The sequence below is a fragment of the Perca fluviatilis genome, chromosome 10 (assembly GCF_010015445.1).
Source record: "Perca fluviatilis chromosome 10, GENO_Pfluv_1.0, whole genome shotgun sequence".
NCBI lineage: Eukaryota > Metazoa > Chordata > Actinopteri > Perciformes > Percidae > Perca > Perca fluviatilis.
Genome location: NC_053121.1, coordinates 19,941,757 through 19,963,730, shown reverse-complemented (window position 1 = coordinate 19,963,730; position 21,974 = coordinate 19,941,757). Strand labels below are relative to the sequence as shown.

At 41.1% G+C, this 21,974-nt stretch overlaps 1 protein-coding gene and 1 long non-coding RNA gene across 2 annotated transcripts; both read right to left on the bottom strand.

Annotated features, from left to right (window-relative positions):
- Nucleotides 1-482: 482 nt before the first annotated feature.
- Nucleotides 483-21,322, bottom strand: fbxw11a (F-box and WD repeat domain containing 11a). The gene is made up of 14 exons (XM_039813360.1): nucleotides 21,172-21,322; nucleotides 18,688-18,792; nucleotides 15,995-16,060; nucleotides 14,766-14,988; nucleotides 14,131-14,317; nucleotides 13,737-13,827; nucleotides 12,981-13,118; nucleotides 8,569-8,687; nucleotides 3,905-4,154; nucleotides 3,503-3,621; nucleotides 3,107-3,217; nucleotides 2,919-2,997; nucleotides 1,967-2,131; nucleotides 483-1,777 (listed from the first exon to the last, which is right to left on the bottom strand). The coding sequence occupies exons 1-13, from the start codon at nucleotides 21,208-21,210 to the stop codon at nucleotides 1,970-1,972; spliced, it is 1,689 nt and encodes a 562-aa protein (XP_039669294.1). The 5' UTR covers nucleotides 21,211-21,322; the 3' UTR covers nucleotides 483-1,777; nucleotides 1,967-1,969.
- Nucleotides 8,768-12,974, bottom strand: LOC120566743. The gene is made up of 2 exons (XR_005640458.1): nucleotides 12,574-12,974; nucleotides 8,768-10,136 (listed from the first exon to the last, which is right to left on the bottom strand). It is a non-coding gene; the product is annotated as an uncharacterized LOC120566743 (long non-coding RNA).
- Nucleotides 21,323-21,974: the final 652 nt, after the last annotated feature.

The window sequence follows — 21,974 nt, the reverse complement described above, 5'->3', positions numbered from 1 at the left end:
AGCGTTCTTTCTTGACCTTTGAAACAGTTTGAACCAAAAAACATAAAATAATCTTTGCTCAAGGTCCACTTTTAGTAGTTTTTTTTTCCACCAATCTTTCAACCTTCCACCTTTGTCCTCCCCAGCAGATGGAGTTTGTTCAGTAGAGTTGCTGTCTGTTGAGTTGGTCAACTGAGAAAAGGTAGACCACAAGATGCTGTGATCTCCAGAAAAATCTAGTAACTGGATGTTATGTAGGCTTATTTTGTTTTCAGAAAAATAAAAACATGACTTCCACACATTACAAATAAACATCTAAATTATTTGTCTTTAGGACACCGAGCCACTGACTGGTTCCTCCAAAAGGACACAAAACACGTACAAAAAGGAACAAACTGAAAGACTACCGAGTGTGGTATCTACATGTCAGATAGAGAGGCAGCATAGCACAAATCCGCCCACACATGCACACAGACAGGAACAGACAGACAATTAGACACTCATTCATGTTACAGTTGGCTCAACACTCCACCACTGTCAAGTACTTTATTCACAATAAGGTCATTTTCTTCTTTAAAAAATCATTTTTAATATACAACACAATTTTTGACAAGACAACTCCGTTTACAGCTAAATTTGAGCTCTTGAGTTCCAGCTTCTCTCATAACCAAAGCAAGCACGTTGATGATTGGGGGAGAGAAAGATGGAGTGAAAGGGACAGATGAAAAAGGGTTGAAGTTAGACGAAAGAATGAGGAAAAGACAGTAAGAGAGGGAAATAGAAAGAGGACTACGCTTAGTATGATTTTTGTACTAAGAACCAAATACTCAAATAAAATGAGAAAATAACAGTAATAAAAAACAGTAAGAAAGTAAGAGTTAAAGAGAAAAAAAAAAAGCAGAGGTGTACCGGGATGCTGTATCCAAGGCAACCTCACATGCATGTCTGTCTGTTTGACGCTTCTGCTCTGTTCTGCCGTTTCACAAGTCCACATACACAAACACACACTCACGCAAACTTGAGTGTGTGCGCGCCCCCATATTCCAAGTGAGTGTGCATCTCTGGGGGTTAGGGGGGGAGGGGGGGAGGCGAAGGGGGTGGAGAGAGAGAGACAGGGAGGAGTGTGAGGGAGTGAGAGGGAGCAGGGAAGCGGTCCCCGACACATTTCCCCCTCGTTCACTCCCTCCATCTCCCATCCTTCCCTCCTTTTCTAGAGCTGAGTAAAGAGTCTCTGTCTCCCGCATCACAGCTCTGGTCATCCTCTGTCCAACTGTGCCATTGTGTGTGTGGGTGTGGGTGTGCGTGTGTGTGTGTGAGAAATATATGTATAAATATATATCTATAAGTGGTTCCATATCTGTGGAAACCTGGGGTTGAAAACTGAGGTGCAGAAGCTGCTTTAAGTTTGTATCAAGGGGACAAATAGGGAGCTTGTGACTTATATAAGATTAATACTGCCATTAGTGTACTTTACAAAACATAAATTAGTAGTAGAAGGTGAACTTCTTGGGAGTTGTGTTGGTTCTGTAGTAGGGAGTCCTCATCAGTGTTGACCTGTGTGTGCATGTCTGTGTGTGCATGTCACAGTACTGGCAGGCAATGGGCACAAGCTCAAGAGTCTGTCAGAACGGGCAGGGAGGTGGAGGTGGCGGGGGCAGGGTGGGAGGTGGACAGAGAGATGACGAGGAGGAAAGAGAAGAGATGGGCTCCTTTCCATGATGGACGCACCCATTATCCATCAGCCAATCAGCCCTGGGCTCCTCCAAGAAAGGGTACCGTACCCTTTGGATGGCACCACCTGGGGGGTGGGGGGTGGGTAGAAAAGAGTCTGCAATCACATTTGGATCTGCTCAACAAGCATAAGCATAATGAATGAATATGATTCTCCAACTATGCACACATACAGAACCTCATGTGTGATGCAGGACAAAACATTTTTACAGAAAGGTCTCATCAGCCAAGTGTGAATGTGTGTGTGTATTTGTACCTGCTATCTAGAAATGTAGGTGTAGGTGCGGGAGGGAGACCGTCCCTCTGACTGGCCATTGGTCGAGACATTGAGGAAGTCCCAGATCAGAATGGTGTCGTCGTGAGAACTGCTGATGATCTGGAACTCATCGAACTGGAGACGGAACACGCGGCCAGAGTGTTCCTGAAAACACAATGAATAAAGAGATTATATTAACATGCTACGCATAGAGGCAGACAATGGACTCTTAAAAAACATGGACACGTGTGACGTCACCAACGAATTGCATGCATCGGTTGCAGGTTGAGCGACCAGGGTCGTAGATTGTTACATTTCATATTAGCAGCTAACCGTTTTGCAGCCGACTCTCAACGTTCAGTGCTGTTTGCAGCACCACATCCCATTCCAAGACATCACAAATAAAGTATTTAAGGTGGGGAAACGCTGGACTTCACCCACAGATTTATATGAGAGTACATTTTGAAACCACCTTCGCAGTCCAACCTCAGATACCATATATGGAGGTGTTTTCAATATTTTGTCCACCCCATTTAGATCAATGAGGGTAGAGGTAAACACTGGAAACACCTTTCAGTACAATACCGTATAATTCAACAGCACATGACCAGTGATAAGAAACTTTAAATCCCAAACTCAAACAGTTTCAACTAAAAAGTAAACATTATATTCATTGTAAATAGTAGGGTTTACTGCAGGACTATTGAAAGCATTCATTTTAGCCAATTTTACCCAACATTAGCAAATGAGTAGTCCTTTGATCAGTGATGAACAATTGTGAAAAATTAAAAATAAATGTTTTGTGTTGTGAGAAAGAAGGTAGGAGTTTGAGTAGAGATTTTTTACATCTAGAATGCTTTAAATAAACTGCAGGTTAAGACACTTGTGCATAAGATCCATCAGTCAGTCATTCATGTTTCAATTGTTAGACCTGTAAATCAAAAGGTCTCACCACTAGAGTGCGCAGACATAATGTGCTGGCGGGGGCTCGTGGGTCCAGGGCTGCCTGCAGGTCCCACACCTTGATCTTGCTGCAGAGAGAAACATGAGACGACACAATGTCAGAAACAAAAAGCGCCTTTGTGCCAAAGCTGTGTGTGTGTGTGTGTGAGTGTGTGTGTGTGTGTGTGTGAGACTGACCCGTCGTAGGCGCCGCTGACAATCCTTTTGTTGTCGAAGCGAATGCAGCGCACCAGCTCCTCGTGACCTTCCAGCACTCGCAAACATGCCCCGCACTCAATGTCCCATAACCTGGAGAAAGAGAAGCCTTAGTAAACACATGAGACAACACACACTGCAGTATGTTTTGAAACAATGACATCCGAGTACAGGGTTATTACTGCTTAATTCAATTTTATCAGACAAAGTGTTTTTGACCGACTGGTCATACTTGTATGTTAACTAAACTGTCAAATCTTCTTAGTACATTTAGAAAATTGTCAAACAGTTTGGCTTGATGCGATTTTAACAATGTACATTGAATATAAAATCTACATAATACACAAACCATATACATCTTTAATCTTACACACGTACCGGATTGTGTTGTCAGATGAGCCACTGACCACCAGACGATCTCTGTACTGTAGACAGGCAATGCCCCTCTTATGACCATTTAGAGTGCGCACAAACTCACAGGTGCTGGTGCTCCATACCTACAGGGGGGGGAAGCAACACAAAAGGCTTGGTGAAACAGCCTGGATTTATTCAGATGCGTACAGCTAACCAAAAACATCCACTATGAAGTCTGACATTTCTAGTTTCATTTAAAATGTCTTAGCCCTTATAATTCACAGTCTAGTCTGTTCAACTACCATAAAGGAAATCCTTGCGTGTGCTCCAAACTTTTGCTATACAATTAACATTTCATAAAACGCTAGCCTGCAGCAACAATAAGAAAAATGCTTCCCCAGAAACCACCTCTTCGTCTCTCGTTACCTTGATGGTGCGGTCCCCTGAGGCGGACACGATGTACTTGTCGTCAAAATCGACCACGTTGACAGCAGCCCGGTGTCCCACAAGGACACGACGTAGGCTGATGTCAGTAGGCGAGGCCATGTCCCAGACGGCAATTGAACGGTCCTTGGAGCAGGTGACCATCAGGCCATTGGCGAAACGCAGGTGAAGAACTGCCTCGTTGTGGTGGATCAGTGTGTTCAGTACCTCACCCGTCGTAACCTCCCACACCCTACAGAGGATGGAGGAAGAGAAAATAGAAGTAGGGAGAGATGAGATGGTGGCCAAATGATAAGGGCAAAGGTGACACAGAGGAAAAGAAAAGGCAGGAAAGGAAAATGGGCATGTGAGAATGAGAGGGGAGGGGTGCGAGACAAAGGGAACAAATGACAAAGGGGTGAGAAAAGTTGAAAATGATAGGAGGAAGGGGTGAGTAGGAAAGAAAAATGAGATGGCAGCGGAAAGAGTGGTCAAAATCAAAGAAAAGAAGGTTGAAGATGAAGAATGGAAAATTAATGTAATGGGAGAGAAGGAAAAGGGGAAACAATGGAGACAGATGTATGTTTATTAGTTTTACAATGGAGAGTAACTCAGAGTTCACGACTACTGTATGAAATGCACGCACACACACACACACACACACACACACGAGAGGGGCGGCTGTGAAGAACAAGTTACTGAACTGCACCGCTGGGTATTTAGAGTCAAACGCAGAACACACTGGAAAAGCTGACAACCAAACCTACCAAACAAAGTGCCTGTCAAGCTGTTGCTAAGGAAGTGAAGTCACATTTTCCTTGGATACCGCACAACAAGTACGGCTGAAGTGTGAAGTAATAAGAGTTAATGTTGAGCTTCTGTGTGCAGTAGCCAAGACGCAAAATACCGAACGCACACACACGCACGCATTACACACACACACGCATAACACACACGCGACACACACACACGCGCACACACGCGCACACCGCATACACACGCGACACACACACACAACACACACACACACACACACACACACACACACACACACACACACACACACACACACACACACACACACACACACACACACACACACACACACACACACACACACACCTCTAGTAACGATAGTAAATCTAACTCATAAAATGGCATAATTCATATTTCCTTTGCCAGACTGCGCAGCAGCTGTAGGTTGGGTGGGAACTAATCGTAAACTGGGGACAGCAGTAGGTATTTTGGTCATGACTGGGCGGATTATAAGCATACAGTTACGTGAAATGATAGACAGTGGCTTTTTTCCATTACATGGTACCTGCTTGACTCGCCTCGACTCTTTTCCATTATGAAAAAACAAAACAAAAAAAAGTCCCCGGTACCTGCCAACAGGTACTTTTTTTAGTTATCACCTCCGTCGAGGTTCCAAGCGACTGCGAGTTGAGGCGATACCAAAAGGTGAAGTGAAAACCGTCACTAATCACTGCGTCATCATTGCTAGCGACAGACGGGGGTGTCCTGAACAAACCCGCCGTTTATAAATAGTTTAGACAGCGGCGTTTTTTTTAAAAACAAAATGTGTCTTCTGACTGTGGCAACAGCCACATGCCGAGACTCAAAAACAACACACCTTCGACGTTCAGTGCGTTGCGTTAGGCGACGGCAGTTTCCTGCGGCGTTGCTATGACAACCAGCCACGCTCGCCTCACACATGATGCGGTACTAAATCTGCAATAGTAAATGGAGGACAGGGCACTGCGGCCGAGCAGAGCTGGTACTAGCAGTGGTAAAGCACCATAGGTGTACAGCAATAGTACCATACTTTGAGCATGGCAGGGCATAACAATCTTGGTGCAATATGGTTAGGAACGCACATTTTATATTATTAATCAATACAATTTTCAACATTTAATATTAATTTATAATTAAAATCAATTGCACTTAACCTGCGTTTTAATTAACCGGGTTTGTTGAATACTCCATTGTGATTGTTCGATTACGGCATTCTACGGTGTGTTATTTCTGAATAGCAGACCGTTGTTGGACGTAGTTCTAATCATAGACTCTTGAGGACCATTTTTATATTAGTAAAATAATTTTTAAATCAATATTTTGTGTCAAATGATTGATTTCTTCAGTATGTAGCCATGTAATAAGCGGGATAATGTAGAGCAAGCGGGTCATTATTGCAAATTGAACTTCTAATTCGCAATAATGAGCAGCTTGCTCTACATTACATAGCAGAGGTGTATTTTGCATCAGATATTTGTATAAGGCTTTGAAGCGATAAAACACAGCCACCGTTTCAGGTGATAAGAAAACACGTCTCCTCATTCAAAACGGTACAGTATGTAGTTTTGTACATTTTGCTCTGTGGATGAACTAGTCATTATATTCAACAGATGCACTCCACTTGACTGAACAAACTGACCAAATCAAAATAAAACCTACTGAATAGCATCTTAAGCATGATCAATCTTATTAAAATATATCAATCATACCCATTACAAGTGTAATCATAGCTTCTAAAAGTACATATTTCAGCCAAGTGATTATTCTGTCATATAAACAACAATACTGCATAACATTAGGGCTGAAACGATTCCTCGAGTAACTCGAATAATTTGATTACTAAAAATCCTCGATGCAAAAATGATTTGCCTCGAAGCTTCGTTTAATCAATGTTACCAACGTTGTACTGCTCCCGGTGTTTCGGCACAGCGGGCTGACGCTGCTGGCCACACGTGCCACGAAGACAGATTACAAAATGAAGGAAGAGCGCAAGGGGCTAAGAGAAGAGACAGGCTGGAGAAAACGACAGAAAGTGTCCAAAGTTTGGAATCAGTTCAAACGTAATTCAAACGAAAACTACTAGAACAATAATAGCTCGACGTCAATGCTTCAGCATGTCAACAGAAAACGAGTCGAACTTAATCCTCCATTCCACGACGCGGACACGACAAAAGTAAATCACAGAGTCGTATGGACGATGAAACTACACCAAACACATCAACTACCAAAATCAAAGACAAGAAAATACGTAGCTAGTGGTGACCACAATTTGATCTAAAGGGCCGTAAAGACAGCTGATTGTTGCGCACCATTTTCTCTCGCTCTCTGTCTTCACGGAGAAACAGCTGATCAACGATCTACTAGCGTAAGTGTAACAGAGCTGTGTAGCATTGTAATCAAATATATAAATGAAAATAGGTTGAGTATAACTAATATTTACATCTAGGCCTACTGTATATACAGATCAGTCTCAGGTTGAAACTTGTAGTTCTGAAAGTTAAGTTGCACAACTTAAGGTAATGTTTATGTATGTTTAATGTATGCCTTAGTTTGAGGTTGTTATTGCATTTCAGAAAACACAAGAAAAAACAAACAATGTAATATGGCACTTAAATGCACTTTTGAATTTTGAGAGATGATATTGTAAGCAATGTAGGCAATAAAAATGTAGCTTTTTCCAAAAATTAAACCAAACTATTGTATATTATTGCTCTTCAATAAAACTAAAGTATTTCTTATCCGATTACACGATGGAATAAATCGGTAGAATACCCGATTACTAAAAAAAAATCAATAGCTGCAGCCCTACATAACATATCATCCAATAGTTGTAAAATGCTAAAAAGTAACCGCCATGTTAATTGCTCAAGTAAAGAGATGCTGCATGTTCAATTTATTAGCCAAACTATAGCTAAAGCTGCACATTTGTACAATTGTTGGGATGAATGTATTTAAATAGAATTAGTGGCTATGGAGCCCGATTGCTCTCCTTTGGCTGTAACCACTGAAAGTTGATTAGTGAAAGACTTTAGCTACTTTAAAAGTCAGAAAAAGTCAGTCAGTCTATTCACTAAGAGCAGGAATGCAGCTTTTGGCTAAAATCAGTTCTTATTTACAGTTAAAGTTAGCCATTTATTTTATTACCAATGTGTATGAATTGGTATTATTTAACCCTTGTGTTGACTTCGGGTCAAATTGACCCGTTTTCAATTTTTGTTTTATATCAGAAAATATGGGACGTAGAACTAAGCGCTAAAAATGTGTAGAAGAAAAATTTTACAATTTAAAACGTTGGAAAAAGCAAAAAAAAAAACTTTGGCGTTGGAGAAGTTTTTTTCAAGGTTGACGCGAAGACAACAAGTATATCTTTGTGTAGCACGCCCAAGCTCTAGTTTATAAAAACCGTCTCGTGTACTTGTGGCACCAACGCCTTCAACACTGATGTTGGTGTCAACTTGTATTTACAGCCTAAGTGAGTAATCAATTCAAGAAATATAGAGAAGCTGTTAGCAGCTAGTTTTGACTTATAACCTGACTGTTACAGATTTTAGCATAGTATTACATTTCATAAATCTGGTATCTATTATTGCCCATTTACTATTTATCTCATTATGTTGCAAAAATTAACCAAGGATGTTTTATTAAACTAAAAATAGGTTAATAAAGACAAAAAGATATATAATATAGCTAAATAATTGACATTTGACCAAAGCATAGTTGGGCAGTAAATCGTAAGTTATCCAAACATCCAGCCTGATTAACATGGAGTAACAGTGCAACTTAATTTAAATATTTTTTTATCTTGCCGACACTACTCGCTGGTCTTCTCCAAAATCCAGGGTGTTCCTTCTGTAACAAGAAGTGTGTTGTACCTGACAGTTGAGTCAGAAGACCCGGTGACGATGACCCTCTCATCATACTGCAGACACAACACTGATCCTGTGTGACCAGTCAGTATCTTCAGACACTCCAGAGACTGCTTATCCCAGATCTATCAGGAGAAAGGACAGGAGTAGGAAGAGACAGGAGAAAGACAAGTGAAGCCGAGGAAGATAGAGAAGGACACAGAGAAAGAGGAGAAATAAGTGGGTTTTTTTTTGTTGTTTTTTTAAAAAGGTTGCAGATTTGGCTCATGCTAAGAATGGCCTATTCTCACATCAGTGTTCATGGCCCATTTCCCCACTGCTGTGCCATGCTCTACATGTGTACGTAAGAGCCATTCAGCTTTTCCCTGGGTGTGCTTTAGCCTCCTCCAGAACAATAAGACAACAAATCCACTCTTCTCCTGCCTCCATCCTCCCCTGCTCTTCATCTTCTTCTCCTCCTCCTCCTCCTCCTCCTCCTCCTCCTCTCCCAGGCCAGTTAGATAAGTGGAACACACAACATGTTTGGAGCTGAGCCCTTTTATCCTATATTCACTTGTGTTCTGTCTCAGTGTCTGCTGGATTAGCTCAGCGCCATAGACAATAAGATGATAAGCCATACTGAGCCAGAAGAAAATATTTGATTCATAAATTGAATACACAAACCCAGGTAGGCAGAAAACAACCACAAAGCCAAGATAGCCCTAACTACTGTAGCCAAGGTAAGTGTAATAAAATAAAAACACGCATTCTCCGTAATCTGAACCAGTGTGAACCAAGAAAAGCCCAACTTAAATTCACTCCGAGCATTTCGTGAAGAGAAATGCAATAAAATAGCTTACACTATGCCAGCTATGCCACAACATTTTTGCAAAAACTAGATATCAAACAAAAGTCAGATACTATATCGTATTAAGTTGCTGTGAGCTGTAAATTCACTACTAAGCAGAAGGCAGAATATAACATCATCTTGGAGCCTGACCAGGCAAAGGCTCTCTTCCTGCCGGCAGCTGTCAGTCAGGCTCACCAGCTGCCTGTATCCATCGGTGACATCTTCAACCCCGATTTTACCCCGGAGAGTAGCGTTACAGCGAGGAGCGCTAACTTTGCACATAAGTAGCTGCACACTGACTGACAAAAAAAAAACGACTTGAAGAATCTCAGTCGATTGAGGGGTGACTAATGATTTAAAGGTTTTGATCTAGGGGGAAGGCCTAGATCAATGTTAATGACTTCTATATTCTATCTAGCTAAAGTACGTAGTAAGCTATGTTAACATTAAGAGAAAACAAAATGAATGGGATTTGCAGTTGCTGCTTAAAGAGTGTAAACCGCTTTTTATTTGCAGTAGAATTTTTCAAACAAACTGAAATGTGACTCAGGCTCTAACACCGGTGAAGTGCCATGAAGCGTAGAGTTGGGACTGATTGCGCGCCTGGCTGTTCACAACAGCCGCGCATTTTACCGCTCCGGACACAAAGCCTTCTCCTCTCCACTCTTCAGAACATCTGTGCGTGCGTGCGTGTGTGCGTGTATGTCGATCTCTCTCTCCGTGTTCCTGATCCATGTAGACACAGCTGAGAAGTCAAGACAGCCAAAAATCACCATAAACTTGGGTGTTTTATTTATTTATTTTTTTAAAGTATCCAGCTACACTGTGGCCTTGCTGGATGTGATAATGTGCCTGGCTTGACAGGTTTGCTCGCGGAAGAAATAGAGGAGACGCCGTAACGATTGCTGCAGTGTGCGGGCCGGGTAATGCTGATCAAAGACGAGGTTGAGACTAGAGCTGGGTGATATGACGATCTATATCGTCAACATTATATACAAATGGCCTAACTGCGTTACAGCAATATTTATGTGATTTGGGCGACGCTTTATTTTCTGATTCTTGCATGTCATGTTTATTTTGCAGTAAAAGTATTGTTACTTCGATGCTCGATTCAATATTCGATACCGCATGTTTAAAAAGTTACAATCTTTGTTAATTGAACATTTGATAGTATCGAAAGTATCGACGCTATTAAAAAAACAAAACAGATCTATATTCAGATTTTCAACCCAAGGCTGCACAGATTAAAATCAACTGGTCCTCAAGACATGGCTGTTACTTAGGGCTGTAGCGATACACTAATCTCACGATACGATGCACGATATTCAGCTCACGGTACTATATTCAGCCAACGATACGATTCAATATAATTCGATACACTTACATCATTTTCTGAAAGATTTAAAGGGGACAGAGTGATTTTGGTGACATCTTGTGAGTGTTCCATTTACTTGGATGTAATTAATTGAACTGAAAACTAAAAACATCAATTACACAATATAGGTCTCTGACTGGACAGAGAGTCTACAGCAGGGATCATCAACTACATTTTTTTCAGAATTTTTCTAAGCAATCTGCCGGCCGGAGGAAACGATGTTGTTGCAAAATAACACAACCATCATCATCATCATCACTCGAACATAACGATCGCGTCATTCACGTGCATATTAAGTAGCTCCAGATTGTCCGCTCTAGCGGAGAGTTTGTTTGTTCAGCCAACAGTGAGGTTTACAAGAATTTGTCAAAATTTCCAGATTCCCGGCAACCTAAGATAGACAGTTAGACTACAATCAGACAGCTTTTGTTTTAGCTTGTTTGTAAAAATTCGCTATTTGCAGAGTAGAGCTGTGTTTGCGTAAAACAGCGCGGTGGACTGAGCAGATTGAAATATCGCTTTCTACATGTTTATGCCGGTCTACACAGGTGAGTGCATTGAGAAGTATTGACTTTCTACTCACAAAGGTTTAATTGTAGCCTATTTACAGAACACATTTTTTCCTCTTTACATTTTGTGAATTCATGATTATTCTGCGGGCCAGACTAAAAGCTTTGGCGGCGGGCCGCCAGTTGACGTTGGCTGCTCTACAGCGACACTAGCCGCTGGCTGACCAAATCGCTCTTCCTGCAACGCGAACGGGGGTAAACACGGGGGATTTGAATGGGACTTATGTATCGATACTCGCGGCTTAAAAATCGATACTTTCTTGGGGAAAAGAATATTGATTTATATCGCAGAATTGATAAAATTGCTCAGCCTGTTACTGCATTTCCTTCAGCCATAAACCACCACATGACTGGAGGCACAAGCTGATTCTGTACCAGCAGGTTGTTCATTAAAAAAAAAAGAAGAAAGAAAAAAAGAGGGAATTATCCTTTGTGTCCCTAGGAAATGTTCTATTTGGTATCGAAAGAGCTATCGAGTGTTTTCTTGTGCAAGTAACTGATGGAAACAACAATCTATGAAATTGGTCCAGTATTAAGCTAGAACACCGAGCAGCAGCCGCAATGCTGCAATGTAATCCTATACGGCAAATGTGCATTATCAATTTCGTTCACTTGAAGTGCTGTTTTTGCCACTGACCGGGACAGAATGTTATTATAAGTGTCTGACAACATTATGGGAAGGATCCCTACAGATATAGGCCTTTTTAACCTATTTAATACCTTTTTGTTTAACCAGAATCAGCTCTGAGATCACTAGCGCTAAACCCACCAGACTGTCAATGGCAAAACAAACACTTTTGTGAATGTAAATGGAAGGTGCGCAATTGCCCCATAACTTACATTGTAGCTTGTTTCGCTGACTACCGACAGCAGCAGTCTTGCTTAATACTGGACCAATGTCAAAGATTGTTGTTCCCATCAGTCACTTTGACACAAAAATGTAGGAAAATAGGGTTCAGGTATATTAAAAAAAAAAAAAAAAAAAAATTACCCTTTAATATACTATTTATTATTTGAATTACCAGAAAACATGCTATATTGTGATATCTCTAGACATTACCTATATCAAGATTGAAGATGTTGGCCATAAAGCCCAGCCCTAGTTGAGACTACTCAGCTCTTCAAAAAAGATGGGTGGGGATATATTTTGCATTTTGTACAGTGAATGCAGTTATCATTAACGTGTGGGAAATGTGGAAAGATGCGGTGTAATGGCCAAAGAAGCAATAACAACTAACCTCACTCACTACTTTGCAATCAACTGGTCCTGATCAGGGTTTCCCACTCTGCTGCTTTGCTGTTGTACAGAACAGGTGCTACCAGCTTTAATTCTAGGCAATGAGTTTTTGTTTCCAGGAGCTGTCAGTGCATTGCCTGTTCATATACGGTCCACTTAGACAATGATGACAGGGGTGATTCGACATTAGAACATAAGGACATGATACCTTACATAATAAAACAAACAGCCTTTTATCAATTTTTAAATCAAAGTACCTGCTAACATGTCAACTATACAGATCTCTGAGGCAGTTTTGGACCAGAACGTTTAGAAAAAGAGCCAATGTGTGGACAGGCACAGTGGTAAAGACAATAAAGTGGGCCAAGCTAAATCACAGACTGTCCTATATGTTTAATACACACGTACCTTGATAGAATTGTCCCTAAGGCCACTGATGATCTTGTCGTCATCGTACTGAAGACAGTAGACCCCTTTGCTATTTTCTGAGCGACACTGAATCCTCTGCAAGTTGTGTCTGCCACATCGCCAATTTGCCTCAATAGTCTGGAGAAAAGAGGGAAAAACGATGAGAAACACAAACACAGAAAGCAACAATAGAGAAAGAGAAGCACTTTAGTTGAACAGAAAGAGAAGATGGAGGCAAATATGTAATGTATTGTTATTAGAAGGGACAGTAAAAGATGTGATCTGTTCTTGAGATTATCACAATTAGAATAAGACTTAACTCAACATTAACAATTAGCTGTAATCAACATTTTCTATGTGTGAGTGAAGCAACTTTTTCAGACCATCCTGTTACAAAAAAAAAAAAAAGCTGCTGCAAATTGTGAATACATTTGCTATATATAAAAACACTATTAGATTAACCAATGGGATATGTAGTCAAATTAGACTTCTCCCACCTGTTTTAAGGTCAATGAAAAAAAATTAATTCAATACATTTTTTTTTTTTTTTTTTTAAATAGTATATGAACCGATTCATGTTTTATAGAGTTTGAGATACAATAATACATTCCCTGTAGATAGCAAAGGGATTTTTAACAACAAAAGGGAAAAAATAATCTGATGAAATAATGAAAGCTGCTCTTTTTATTGAAGTCAATTCCTGAAGTCTACATAAAGTATTCAGTTAATACTGACATCCATTTCACTGTCTCTTACCTCTATGTCTTGGATGATCTTAGGATAAAGGGAGTGATAGTAGGAGTTGGGTGGGACTTCTGACGTGCGGTTCTTGAACAGATATTTCTCCCTGGGGGGAAAAAATGTAAGAATGACAGCTGCTTTGTATCCACTGGGATTTCCTTGCATCTACAATAGACACTCAAGACCAACCAATTATAACCTTACTTTCTCCTCCTCTTACTTTCCTTTATCCTAAATTAAATGCCAAAAAACTGAAGACTAACAAGCACACTGAAAACAAATAGTTAACTATATCCTCATATGGCATAATTTCTGCCAGAGTGTCGGCCATTTTTAGATCTTAATGTAAACCAAAAGTAGGATAGCTAACCCTGTATGTGTGTGTAAATGGGTCTATGTCCATTCTTACCACTGGTGTCTCTCAGACAGGCCTTTCCAGAGCGGGTCAGTGCGGACCATGCGCTCAATGAGCTTCTTCCACAGCATACCCTCAGAGATGACCCTCTGCCACTCTTTACACACCAGCTCTGCCGAACACAGCGAGCGTGCATCCAGGAAAGACAGGATGTTCTCCGCTATGTGATCCAAGCCTTGGGCTAAAGGGCGAAAGAGAAGAGGCTGAGTGAGTGTTTGCAAAACTAAAATGATTTTCTCTGGTCAGTTTATCTGTACCTGGGGTTCATTATTTTCAAAAGTAATCCTTGTTTATTGGTATTCATTTCAAATATAAAAAAAATGACAAAAAAAAAAAGTTTAAAAAGGAAAACCTTTTGTAGTGCAAACTTATATAAAAAAAAGGTCTCATTTACTCTAAACTACAATGACCGTCCTTATGTAGCAAAAAAGAACTTTTGGACATAAATCTAAATCATTTTAAAATAATATTTTTTGCAAATAAAATCAGAGCATTTTTAAGGGAAATCTGTAAAAAATGAAATGTTGCTTATGTGCTCCTAACTGTCCCAGAACCCTGCGGTCAGGGGAGACGGGGGCTCACACTGGAGTGGTTGCTACTAAACGTTGCATTTATATCTGGAGTTGTACCTGGCAGCGCAGTGATGAAGTCCCTCTGCAGCATGGGTTTGAGGTAGGAGTTGATGTGGCCGTGCTGGTAGTGGCACATACGGGAGATCAGGCGCTCGACAAACTCCACCTGGTCGGCCTCCGACCACTGGTCAAACAGGGCGATGCAGTGTTCCTTCTCCTTCTCATAGTTCCCCTCTGACGGACGCTTGCGGGACCCCACAACAGGACCATTACTAAGCTGTAAAATTTGGAAAAAGATTACCACAGTAACAAACACAATTTCCCCTCAATTACTTTTAAGTCTTTTTTTTCCCCCATCCTTCTAAAGCCCAGTTTAGACCAAAGATTTGTGACCAGATGAAACTGTTTTAGAATTTCGCAGCGGTCTGAACTGGCCCGTCTCAGCTCGACTCGCCTGCGACTCAGCTGGTCGCAAATTGCAGAGGCTGGTTTTAGAACGTAAGGGACGTCACCTGTTTTAACAGCCAATAGAGAAGTCAGCTTGTAAAGTCAGCTACAAACTGCAGAAATAAATGATCCATAATCCATTTTATTTCTAGGTTTATGTCTACAAACCGTTAATTGGTTGAAATGGCAGATAGACGGAGGCTTAACGTGCGGCCACAAGCACATACGGTCGAGCAAGCTACTGTAGAGAGTGACTGAACAGAGGGAGCGCCAAAGCCGTGAATCAGAAATAAAATGGGTTTTTCGCCGATCCATCAATAGAATATTAACTGTAACAAGCATCACTATCCACATTCATATTTAGACGCAACAAATGATATATTCAGCTACAAAAAACCTGGAAGTTAGAATGGAAGTACAAAGAGATGTTGCTATGGAGAGGATACACCGTCTCGTCGCATTGGTGTGAACTAGCAGGTTTTAGAACGCTGCAGACCAGTGCATTGCAAGTAGTTGCAAGTTTCAACTCGTCTCATCGCAAATCTTTTGTCTGAACTGGAATTAAGAGGATATAAGTCTGTGAAGAGGATCAAGAGGAGTCGCTTATTGTTGCCGAATGACCCAAGTTAAAACATCAATATTCATTGCTAAGGGGTTAAAGCTCCACACACACACACACACACACACACACACACACACACACACACACACACACACACACACACACACACACACACCAAAACACACACACACACACACACACACACACACACACACACACACACACACACACAGAGAACACAACACACAAAAAAAAAAAAAAAAAAAAAAAAAAAAAAAAAAAATGTGTTCTTCTTTGGCGACAAATCGTCCACAAGGTTCTGTGACTCCATCCCTGATGTGTTCTGTAAAAAAAAAAAAAAAAAAGAAGACAAAGAAGGTGTGGGTTAGTGTTTTATTCTCTTTGCATCTGTGTTAAAGGCACTGTGAGAGCCAGGACAGCGGTGTGGACAGCGCTGGACACAAGAGTGCCACAAACACAGCCAAGGAAGGGTAACCATCATGACACCCGTGCATACACACACACACACACACGCACACATATGGAGTGAAAAAAACTGAGTACTGCAACAAAAGGAATCTATTCGCTTGCTTGTCTGTGATCTGGGCTAAGTAGTCTGGACAGGAAATTAAACTGCAGCATCTTGGGTATGTCACTGGCAGCAGCTCAGGCATGACTGTAATGAAACTAAAATCAGATAGTGTTCTTAGAGCATATAGACAGGATAGAAACAAATAACTGGGAGGTAACCAGATCCCACCCATTGCTATCATGACTTAAGTCTAGGGGTGTGACGAGACACTCAGCTCAAAAAACGAGACACGATACTGGGTTCACGAGAACATACGAGATTTTAACACTACAGTATTTTAAAGAAAACTTAGAGGATGAAATATTCTTTTATTCAATCGAAAGTCACAAAACGAAAAATGAGCACTGTGAAAGGTTTTGCCACAAACTCAGGTGGCTTCTCTCCTGTATAACTAACCTCTTCAGACCTAATAAATACTGTGTCCCCCTCTCCTCCCAAACCATTCCCTAAAACCTATTAACAAAATATTTTTTTTTTTTTTTTTTTTTAAATAGTATTTCTTAGCCTTACACTTTTATTCTAGAATGCTTTATTTTCATGACTGTTTTTAATTGCTCTTTAATGTTCTACGTAAAGCACTTTAAATTGCCTTGTTGCTGAAAGGTGCTATAGAAATAAAGTTCTCTCTGCCTGCCCTACAACCTCAGCCTGTCAGTCTTTTTTTCAGTTTTAATCTCGCAAGATCTCATCACACCTCCACTTAAGTCTCTTACAAAGTGCATTGCAAATAAGCTACAGAGACTAAAGTCATTTTATAAACAACAAAGTTACGGCCCAAATCACTTGACAGTAATACACTGAGAGGCTGACCATTTAGCCTGGCGCTTAACACTTAAATCATGAAATATAATAATAATAATAATAATAATAATAATAATAATAATAATAATAATAATAATAATATAAACACTTCTAAATAAATGGCAAATAACAGATTCATTATAGCATATACACTTATTTGGGAGTCATGGACAGTCAGGCAGCAATATCATAATCTTACACACAAACCCAACATGGAGTCCTGCTATCCTCTTAGGGTTCATGTTTTAGTTGTGAGTGACTAAAGATACAATGATTGATGTCAGGAGACCACCTTGAACCAACATGTATGCACACTGTAAAATCAACATTTTCATCAAACTATGGAGACTCTTTAAAAAGGATATGCTGCAAACTCTCCAGAAATGAGCAGAAACAGCACAACTAAATATGAAACACACAAAAACGGGACTATTGCACCAGTGCTATTATTTGCAGGTTCACTCATAAGTTTAGATTTTTTTTCTATATATGTATATTCCCCATTTGCAGATATGTTAAAACTAATTTGGTGAAATGAGACACACGAGACCTTTTAGCTTGTAGAGGGTCAATGCTATCGCATATCTGTGTAGGTGATGACTGAGCCAAGGTCAGTCTTTGAAAACAGCTATGTTGGTGAAAAAGCTAGAATAGAGGCCTGTCTGTCTATTTGTTTGAATAGCCTATCTGTTAGTGCTTCTCCAGAGGCGGAAGAAAACCCAGAACCCCTGAAGAGCTGTTCCAGGTTTTGCTCAGTGCAATTATCCATATAACTTGGTGATGTTGCTACATGTGGAGAGCAATACCACCAAAAACATATCAGTGGTTGGCATTAACACAACCACACAAACAAAGAGACAAACGGCCAGGTACCAAGACCAAAGCAGACAGTACAAGAAGCCAGAATGGGCTTGCTGGTGTTGATGACCATGCAGAGCAGAAGAAGAGAAAACAAGGATAAATAAAAACAGACAGACCAGGTTTGGCCAGGCAGAAAGGCAAGCAAGCATGTAGCCTCTCACGAGCTTGAAGGAAGACCCCCCACCTCGGCCCTCACACCTCCAGGTAGAAGGGGAAAAAACATTACTCCTTAGTGCGGGGTTATTCTCTGGTACCCCCTCCATCCTTCCTCTACTCACACCAAATTACTTAAAAATAGTCTACTATTCAAACTGATTGTAAAAAGAAAAAGAAAAAAAATCCAGTTTTCCTTATATGGCACAATCACTGTTTGACTTTTTAAGTGTTCTGGGGCCTAATTTAGATGCAAGAAATGTGATTTGACATGATTATAAGGAAGTCAAACACAGTTTATGAAGCTACAATTCTGTGTCAAGCAGAGAGTTTGAGGACGCACCAGTGAAGAACCTGAGAGCAGTGTGCTTCCAACAGGGAGGAAAGGACAACGGAAGGTGAGGAGGTAGGAGGGTGACGGGGTGAGTGGGTGCTGTCTGCACCAAGGTGGTAATGGTAGTCATGTGGAGGGGGCGAAAAAAAGTAAAGGGTGAGAAGATGGCAAGGGAAGAAGGGAAGGGAGAGGAGGAGGAACAGCAGAATTAAGAGGAGAGAGGCAGAACCTGGTTGTGAGCCCGGGTGGAGGGGATGCTCTGCAGGCACCTGAGTGCACACAAACTCTCAGCCACCGAGGAGCAGCCCAGCCAGAGAGAGCGAGGCACAGAGCACTGTGTGAAAGAGAGAGAGGAAGGGAGGACGGGAGGAGGAGAACGAAGTGGACAGGGTGAGGGAGGAAGAGAAAGGGAAGAGCGAGACCAGAGATGGGAAGTAAAGGAAAAGAGGAAGGGGGGTTGATAAGGGAAGGTGGGAGGAGGAAACCAAAGGAGAGGAGTGAATGGATGGATCAATGAATGGACAGATGGATGGAAGTGGGGAGGAGTTGGTGAGAAACAGGACAGGTGGTGTGAAAAAGTGTTAAAGTATAAAAATTATGAAAAAAAAAAATAGTTTAGTTTGAAATTGAGAGGAGGTGGGTGTGTAACCACCAAAGGTGAGGAGAGAAGAACAGGGGAGGAGGTGGGGGATAGTGAGGGGAAAAACCAGTATTAGAGCTAGACACACATTGGCACAGTGAGCGCAGGAACACACTCTTTCACACACAAGATACAGACTGATAAACATACACACAGAAGCATTATTAGACACGAACTGGGCAGGGATAGGTGGAGGAGAGGGAGGGGAAATGGGAGTAATTGTCAGTTATTGTCACTCTTTTTGACAGAAACCCCACCCACTGTTCTGTCATCCCCACTATAATGAGTGGTGAATAACACTGGGACAATAAATAAAATCAAAATAAGCACAAAAACACAGCCCACACAAAATTAAAAATGGTTTGTAGGTCTGTAAGGCCCCCAAACCCTGCACAAATGTATATTTCCTCCAATTTAATATGCGTAATCATTCTTCAGTGAGAGGCAATAGATACAATGTATAAATCAATTAAGTCAATTGGCTACATGCAGTATGGGCTTGTCAGATAAGTTACTTTTTATACTAATAATCTCTATTCATTCTTATTATGTAGTAAGTATGGGTACATTTCTATTTTCAGTCTTTCTATTTATTTATTGTAACTTAAGAGACCAAAATAAAGATGAAACAACCAATGGAAGATTTGTAAAGCAATGCATCTATAGTATTACATTGTATTAATTAGTCTGTCTTCAAAGTGATTTTAACTGCTGTTTAAATGTAATAAACATTTAAACACCTTCCTAAAGTCTGGCGAGTGTATAATATAGTGGCTTTATCCATTACCAATTTGGCACTTTAGTGATATCTTATTTCTCTCAACGATGGTTATTCACGGTCTGTAAACATCTGTAGTAATTTTGGATAGGACCCCCGAACTGCTCCCTCAGCCAGTGTCCCACAGGAGACGTACGGTCCCGTAACGTTATCTACGAAACAACCTAAGATGCTAGGCCTAACTTTCTATGTCAATAGCAAGTATGACAATACAAATGATTTGTTTGTTACAGAAACAGAGGGTTGTGCGGTATTTCAGATATAGTTACCTCCAAACGAATGGAAAGCCTACCAGTGTGTTAGTTAATTGACAAAACACGTTTGTGCTTTATCTTATTGGCGTATTCCTTGAGACCACTTTGACCCCGGTAATGTTAATGTTAGCTATTACGAAGCTAACCATAGCCTAGCTGGCTAGCTTCCCAAGATAGCTAGCTATTCATTACACAAGAAAACGATGTTACGTGTAAACCAAATCTAACCGCCTATAGAGGAAAGCGATATTATAATGACAGTTCATGTTTCTGGTTAACAAAAGAGCTTTTACCGCCATGGTCAATTGACTGTTTTGATATGGTAATGGCTGTCAAAGTACCCCCAGCATTTCTAGCAAGCTAGCTAGCTATTAAGCTAATTGCTACCTCGCTAATCGTGGTAACGCTAACGTTATGTGAATGAAAAAGCAATACACTTCCTTCTACGCACTTTGGAAATATAAACGGAGAACCAGCACATTGTTACGATTTTAGCAACATCCCGTTGTGTTATGAAACATATTTGACTGCTTCACATATCTATTATCATGTGGGTTGTCTCAACATAAACTACATAATATAACATAGCCGTAAATTTACGTGGTTCATCGCCTTCTAGCCTATGTTAGCTGGCTGGCTAAGTACCAGACAGGGCCCAGTTAAAGTGGCGCAGCGTCACCGCAGTGAACGCTACCCCGAGAATCCTCGGCTGTCTTCGGCCGACGACTGAACATCAACCTTTACATTTCCCCGCTGATCAACAGTTTTATCCAAAACAAAATATGCTTTACGTTTATCCGATGTTGAAGTCCAGGTCTCGGTTATTAATCCGACTAGTGTGCGGAGCATTCTTAGCAAAATGTATCGATAATTTCAGGCCCTCCCTCTGTTTTCTGGTCCCCCCCCTCCTTTCTCCTCCACCTCTCCGAAAAGCCGCTTCAGCCCATTCCTGCCGTCGAATCGAGCCTCGGCGGCTCCGCCAACACGGAGTGATCCTGAACACTTCGAATGTTCAGGATGCCATAATGAAACGACTCTTACCATCAGTTCCAACGTTTTGTCCTCCATCTCCGGCTCCATGTTGACGATCCCCCCCGAAACTCGCTCTGAAAATGGAAACCCAGCCCTGCGTCGGCGGCCCGCAAATGCAGAGACGTCATTCACTTCGCTCAACCACACAGCTTTGGTAGGGCAGTGTCAAAGGGGTGGGTGGGGGGATGGTAACGCCCATGCTATGAAAAAACGCGCTGATTGGACGGATTTTGTCAAAAGAGGAGTGATTTAACCGCTTTGCTTTTTATTGATTGGCTCACCGTGCTACCAAGGCTTCCCCGGTGACTCCCCCAAACAAAAGGGCAAATGGATGAAGATGCTGTTGCTATCCTGAAGTGGAATACACTAAGGCAAAATCAATCATCCGCATAGCTTTGGTATGAGATGCTGCAGGATGTTAGCTATTTTTAATATGTCATGTGTGAAAGGAAAGGAAATAGTAATTTAAATCCCACCCCATAAAACAGTAACTGAAGTTGTGATGCAATGATTTAAGCAATGCGTATAGCTTTCGTGATAACATGGTCAAATACAATTTTGAGAAGAGGTTTGGGTTGGTTCAGTACATTACCATTCAATTGCACATTTTAGTAAATACACACTGGAGGATGCATGGTTAAAATTAATGCAAGTGAATAAGGAGAGTGACATAATAGTTACACTAGGGGCCTCTTGCAAAAAGCGGGTCAGAGTTAACAGGATAACTTTGAGGAGTAAAACATGGAACTGCATGAACATGGACTGATGTAAGAATTCCCATTTCAGGCTTTAATCAACAAAGTAATCCAGAA